Consider the following 7,495-nt stretch of genomic DNA (forward strand, 5'->3'; position numbering starts at 1 on the left):
AACATGTATAAATAAAATACAAAATGTAGCCTTTATTTTGTTGCCTTTGTTGTCTGTTAGACTACTTTAGGCATTTCATAGTGCTCATATTTCCCTTCATGTAATAAGTACTTTTCACTGTTCATAGTTGTGGGAATAGTCATGCCTGGTCTCTTCAATAGGCTTTTAACGCTTCAACGTCTCCATTTATTTATTATCACAGTTTATTTACTAATTATTTATGTTAATACTTATCAGTATTTATGGTATGTTATATTATAGTAAAGGTTTGAAAAAGTTTATTATTATTTTTTTTTGTGGGGGAATCTCAAATCTTGCCTGCCCTGTCCTGCCCTGCTCCACCTGCACCACAGTTACGCCTCCAGCGGACTTTGAAATCATTCCCAGTAAAGTGAAAGCAAAAGGGAAAAAGGGACATTTAGAATGAGAGAAGTAAGACTGTAAGCTTGACTTTCTTGAATCAAGTCTCAGAATGAGTTCGCAAGGTTCCGAAGGTCACAGGTAAGACTCCAGTTGAAACACTTTTGAAGTCAAGCACGTTTAAATTAATTTCTAAACTTTTGTTTATGTGTCTTAACTTTCATGTTCTGTTCACAGTCCTGTGGAGATGGCCTGTTCATTTGAACCTTATAAGAAGCATAAAAACGTAGGCAAATGTCTAATCATCAGTAATGAGGACTTCCGTGAGTATCAGCCTCTCTGAACTATGAAGTTTAATCTCCGAGCTGCTTACAGTATTAGGAACTGTTCTTTAAATCTTATCTGTCCTTTTGAATGGCTAAATTGAATTTATTGCTACTGTAACTTTTAAATGTTAACTATTTAACACACTTTGCATCAAACCTGGATTCTTGCTGACTCCAGCTCTTCTGATTTAAGTTTTTATACCACATCTGCTTACAGTCTTGAGTTCTTATTCATGTGATTATTTAGCATATTAGTCCTTTTTGTGGCATTTCTCCAAGTATCTGTTCCTGAAAAATAATCTTCTAGCATTTTGATGAGATATTTCTCAGGGTTTATTTTGCGATAATGAATGTCTGACTCTGCATTAATACCCACTTTTACATGGTCATGTATGAAGTTAAGCAGTGATGAGTTTAAATAGTTGAAATGAGTCGGTCACACACTGATGCTGTCAGTTGATTAATATTTAACTCATTCGTAAAATGTTCTTTTCAGTAATTTTCAACTTCCTCAATAATTCTAATAACGGAACTGTTAATAGAATTGGAAACAAAACTACTATAAACTACATGAAATTCCTTACATATCCATTCCATAGTTGTGTCTTTTTGTTCCAGGCTCACCACAATTTTGTAGAAAAGGCTGTTCAGTAGACGAAAACCTACTGTCGAACACGTTCAAGTCCCTGGGTTTTCATGTTCAGGTGGAGAAGAACTTGTCAGCTAATGAAATGATCGGTGCATTAAGGAAAGGTACAGCTTGCTATCATTTTCACTATTCTGGATTTGTCATTGTGCGTGTATGAATTTTTAATTCACTGTGGTGTGTGCCACAGTTTCTAAGGAGAACCACACAGAGAATTCCTGCTTTGTATGTGTACTGATGAGCCACGGATTGGAAGGAACAATTCTGGGATCGGATGAGCGCTGGATCCCTATCAAATCTCTGACCTCTTTAATGACCTCTGACCTCTGCCCTACTCTGCGGGACAAACCAAAACTCTTCTTCCTACAGGTAGCTGTCATCTGCAAAAAGCATGGCTCATGTCATAACATTGACAACTATATTGTTAACTATGTGTGGTTTGTTTGATTCCCTATCCAGGCCTGCAGGGGGCAGGAATATGACCCTGGTGTTGAGGCGGACAGTGTAGAAGAACCAGAGGAATTTTTTGGAATATCTGACGCACCCGAAGCAGATTTTCTCTGCTGTTATTCCACAGTGGAAGGTTTGCATTGCACTGACATAGTTGTAGCACACTTGGATTTATCACATTTTCATACTCTCTCCACGTGCACATGTGCATTTAAAAAATATTGTTTTCTTAACAGGGTACTTCGCTTGGAGAAATCCAGACACAGGCTCTGTATTTATCCGTGAACTTTGCAAGATGTTGAAGGACTGTCATCTAGAGATTATTCAGATTCTGACAAGAGTAAATCATTGCGTGGCCAATCAGTTCCAGTCTAACACCAATGACCCGGATACACATAGAAAGAGACAAATGCCGTGCTTTGCCTCCAGACTGACCAAGGAGTTTTACTTTCATGTGCCAGAGAAGAAAAAGAAATTGTAATTTTTAAATGATTGACAGCAATCAGTGATATTGTTTGCGAGTCAGCATTGTATTAATATGTTAGCTCTTATATGCAAATACTTTTCATTCGGTGTTCTGTAAGAATACATTGGTTTAATTAACTGATATGCAATGGCAGATCAATATCTAAACTGTCTAAGTGCATGCAATTAATTAAATACTTCAGGTACTTAATCTTTGTGTTTGTTTTCTCTTTTTTCTAAATACAATTTTCAAACTAAAAGATAAGATTATTTAAAATAACCAAGTCTTGCATCTCAACTATGTATATCAGTCAGTGAGATGTTAGATTTATGTTTATTCCACTCTATGTTTCGATTGTTCATATATATATATATATATATATATATATATATATATAATTATATAAAGATTCAACAAAATCTATACATAAAAGGCAGATCTTTTGAACATTATGAACGAATGGTAAAAGTTTCTCCTAGCTTGAATCAAAATTGAGCCCTGACACATAAACGTGTCCATACTAAAGAAACACCCATATATCTTTTAGTTGGAATGGTGAAAACAGCTATCGACCAGGGGTCAAGTAAAATTATTTACACTTGATGAAAGGTAGTTTTCCTCCTTTCTCTCTCTCTTTCTCTTTCCTGGTCCTGACTGCTGCAGAGCTCTTAGAACAGCATACGATAAAACAACTGGATGCAGAAGAAGAGGATCTGCTGTGCCACCATGCATTAGAAGTAAAACTCAGTCAAGATAAACCACCAAATTATAGTTTGATCCAAAAAGGCTCCAAAAGATGCCACCAAGGCAAGCTCATCTTCTACATGCGGAAAAACAAAACTGTCAATTGAAAAAAAAGTCACTTATTTTCCTCTGTAAATGTAAAGGACTGTTTTATAGTTTAAACATCTAATTTCTTACCCATGTGCGCGAGTCTTGATCTTTTAGATTGATTCATATTCTGTTTTGACAAACAACAGTTAAATTGAAATAAACTCAAACTCAAAAAACTCAAAATATGTATAGAATATGGAATGTGGCACAAACACTTCTCACCAGCCGCTGGTGCATCTTCATGTTCAGTGTTAGCTGGGTGACTTCAGCTTTTTGTGAAGTAGAGAGACATGGGATTTGAGTACAAAGTCTTCATGATTTAGACAAGCCCATACCGAACCAGACTGATTAAACCAACTTTGACTATTACTGATGAGAAAATCATTAGATTAGATTTGTAATAATCTGTTTTGTGTTGTGATGTTGGAGTAGTATTTAGTTCAGTTGTGTTCAGAGCTTTAGACAAATTGAAAAGCGACTCATGTCAAATAAATACGAATGTGTTTTTTTTTTTGGACAAATGCACATCGATACATTTTCATTCATACCACCTGGAATGGAAAACATATTAAGTACCAGGTTTAAAAAAAAAAAAAAACCTATTCATTACCTTTACAAAGCTTCTCTTGCACATGCAGATTTAATATATATATATATATTATTTGAACTTCATTTTTATTATTTTTGTAGAAACAAGTATGTGAACTTAGCATGCTTTCTAAATGTCTGCAAACACATTATGGTCTTTTTAAGCTTCATTATTGCTCCAAAAAGCAAATCTCTGCAAATAGCAAAATCAGTGGACAAAGTCAAGCGGAATAATGGTTCATTTAAGTAAGACTTTATTGAATAATTTCAGTTTATTAAGTAAAAGGCCCATTTACACCAAGAATGGTAACTATAAAGATAAATAACATGTAACTTATATTAGTATCCACACCATGCAATTCTTAAATTCTTCAAAAATGGAGTTATTAATGGTTCCATCAGCTATGTAGTCCTACAGAAAGGCAGTTTTCCAGCCCTGTGAATGAAGAGTAGAGGTTGCACAAAACCAGCCAGAAAGAAACATGTAAGACTCAGTGATTCTAGTTCATTGCTAGCTGGGATTGATATAATATACTGCAATGCGGTGATTGAACTGGGAACGTAAGTGATTACTAAAGTCACAGTAGTTATTAGAATGAGGTAAAAGGCTTTCCTCTTTATGTGGTTTTCTTCATCTCTCTGTCTCTCTCTCTCTCCAGGTCCTGGCTTCTTCAGAGCTCTGAGAACAGCTAAACAGCAGAACAGGTTTATTGCGAGGAAAATTATGAAGTGTACCAGGTAAAGGTATTTAAAAAGTGGCAATAAACACGGTTTTACAAGTTGCAGAGAAAACACACAACATGCAATAATCATTATCCAGGTAACAATAGAGCATGTGACTTTGTATTTGAGATGTTTGAATTTCAGAAAGGTTACAGGATGAACCACTGCCAGGTAATACTCAACACACATCAGACACTGAAAGAAACGGGCAGTGATGACAAATCCTGACAAAAACATCATAACACTCCAGAGGATTGGAAAAACATGGCCAAGCACAGAATTGAGTGAACGCAGACACGACATAATTTCACAGACGGAGATGTTCAGAGTGAAGAATTCAGATGCAATTCCTCTTCCTGTCCCTGTGACAATAAGCCACAAAATATAGGAGTGTGTAGGAAGACCAAACAGGATAGTGATGACATGTAGTACAACATTATAGGGTGAATTGTCATAATATCTGGACAAATCGGAATTGTTACATGCTCCATTTGCTGGACTAGCAGCAGTTTCATTTGAGATGTTCATCATACAACGGTCTTTGCATTCACCTGAGCAAAAATAAGGAATAGAATCAGACGTTAATCTGCAGAAAACAAAATATCAAAATACAATGTAAAACAAACCATTAATCAAAGGATTAATCAAAAAGATTGTAAACACTTATCTTGACTCAGCATCTGATATTACATTTTCATTTATAAGAATAAATCGGTTAAGTATTAGTGTAATAATGTTATACATAATCTATATTATATTATATTATAATTAGTGCTGTCAAATGATTATTCACAATTAATCACATCTAAAATATACGTTTTTGTTTACATAATATATGTGTGTGTACTGTGTATATTTATTATGTATATATAAACACACACACACACACACATACAGCATGTATTTGAAAAATATTTATATGTATTTACATGTATATACTGTAAGCATATTCAAATAAATTATTTCATATAAATATATTTAATATAAACATTTTTCTTAAATATATACATGAATGTGTGTGTATTTATGTATACATAATAAATACACACAGTACACACATATATTATGTAAACAAAAACTTTATTTCAGATGTGATTAATCTTGATTAATCGTTTGACAGCACTAATAATATAATATAATATAATATAATATAATATAATATAATATAACATTACACTACATTACATTATATTATATTATATTATATTATATTATATTATATTATATTATATTATATTATATTAACATACACTTTTAACAGATTCAGCATATATAAGTATTAAGATATGTAATACTGTATAACTATAGATCTGACAATTTTATCAAATCATATTTTGTTTGTAAATGTTTGGATTACAGATATAACATTTTGAAGAAAAATAATTGGTTACCAGAATAATAATAGTCAAATCTCTCCACTCTCTCAACAGAAGTGTACAGCTGTCTTCAGTGCATCAGCGATCAGTGCAGTTCTCACTCAGAATCGACAACGCTGGCTGTGTCGTTTGTCAATTTTATTATTCAATGCAAATTTGGCATTGCTAGCACCATGCTTTACTATTAATACTTAACTTTACATGCTTTACATAGAGCAGCCAATTCATAATTTATGTGGACAAAAATAATAATCAACAGAAGTAAATATATATCAAATTAAAATCTGCTGAATTTGGCAACATCCTTTTGAATAACTTCAGTTGTTTCAGTTTATAGAGTCACTTTTATTTATAAATATGATGTCATGGCTCTTACACTAACATTTAAAAGAACAACATACAAACAGTGAAATATGTACACACTTAGCAAACATTTAGTAAAACATTTTCATAAGCTGTATATATGAATACCATACAGAGAAGTCTGACATCTTCATTGCAGCTTTATGAAAATGAGAGCAAAGAGCAATTGTGACTGAAAATGGTTAGATCAGCTATGGAGACCAACCCTGTGAATGTAGAGAAGAGGTTGTACTAAACCAGGCAGAAGGAAATATGTAAGACTCAATTATTCTAACTAGACTAGTTAACTAGTCTATAGTGATGACATTTCGTACAACATCATATGGTTCATTGTAATAAGGACAAATAGGTTACATGCTCATTTGGAGATATGGCTGTTTCATTCGAGATGTTCATCATACAACTGTCTTTGATTTCACCTAAGGAATAAAATCGGACAGAAAACAAAATATTAATCTACAATATAAAACAACAAATTTATCATATTTTGTATTTAACACAAAAATGGCAAATCCAGATGTTGATCCAGCACATGTTATTATGGTTTCATTAATTAGAATGTATTAAAGTATATTGTGTTGTATTACTATATTATAGAATATTCAAATGTCCTAGATGTAGTCTAATAGATTTAGCATTTTATAATTTTGAAGTCTTAAGATATGTGATCTGACTATTTAGATCTCACAGTTCAGTCATCTCATATTTAGTTTGTAAATGATATGATGATAAAAATAAGATTTTGATCGAATACCAGAATAGTAAAAGTCAAATCTCTCCAAACTCTTGTCTTCAGTGCATCAGCGATCAGTGCAGTTCTCACTCATAATCTACAACATTGGCTGTGTTGTTTGTCAATTTTATTATTCTATGATTTACGAGTGTTAGCTTAGATAATATATCATTAGTTAACATCTAATTCATAGATGCTCACATATTCTTGTTTTAAAAATAATTGAGGTAGGCAATGATTTAATTGTACATCTTGTCTCTGTATTCATTTGTTCTAGTCCTTGTTTCATCTCCAATTTTTTTTTTACATTTAATTTTCATGCTAGTTTCAAATGTTTCTTCTAAAACAACAACCACAAAAAACATTATTTTGAATTAGGGAATATAGTCTTTCTTGACATTAAAACAATATTAAAGTAAATTGAAGCACAAGCATCTAAAAACATGAATTTCTTATTTACACAATAACAGCAGGACACTACAGGCCTTTATATAATTGCTAAGACAATAAAGTGAGAATAAATAAATAAAATTGTTATATACTGTAATTAAATATAACATATGTGTTGCTGTTCACACCTGTTCACAAACATTTTCATACATTTGACATCATGGAAATCAGAACACGGGA

At 32.7% G+C, this 7,495-nt stretch overlaps 1 protein-coding gene across 1 annotated transcript; it reads left to right on the top strand.

The window, feature by feature from the left end:
• Nucleotides 1-390: 390 nt before the first annotated feature.
• On the top strand, nt 391-2,456 carry casp21 (caspase 21, apoptosis-related cysteine peptidase). Its single transcript, XM_052537423.1, has 6 exons — nt 391-501; nt 598-683; nt 1,305-1,439; nt 1,523-1,701; nt 1,792-1,915; nt 2,019-2,456. The coding sequence occupies exons 1-6, from the start codon at nt 473-475 to the stop codon at nt 2,261-2,263; spliced, it is 798 nt and encodes a 265-aa protein (XP_052393383.1). The 5' UTR covers nt 391-472; the 3' UTR covers nt 2,264-2,456.
• Nucleotides 2,457-7,495: the final 5,039 nt, after the last annotated feature.

Source organism: Carassius gibelio, chromosome A21 (assembly GCF_023724105.1).
Source record: "Carassius gibelio isolate Cgi1373 ecotype wild population from Czech Republic chromosome A21, carGib1.2-hapl.c, whole genome shotgun sequence".
In the NCBI taxonomy this organism is placed as follows: domain Eukaryota; kingdom Metazoa; phylum Chordata; class Actinopteri; order Cypriniformes; family Cyprinidae; genus Carassius; species Carassius gibelio.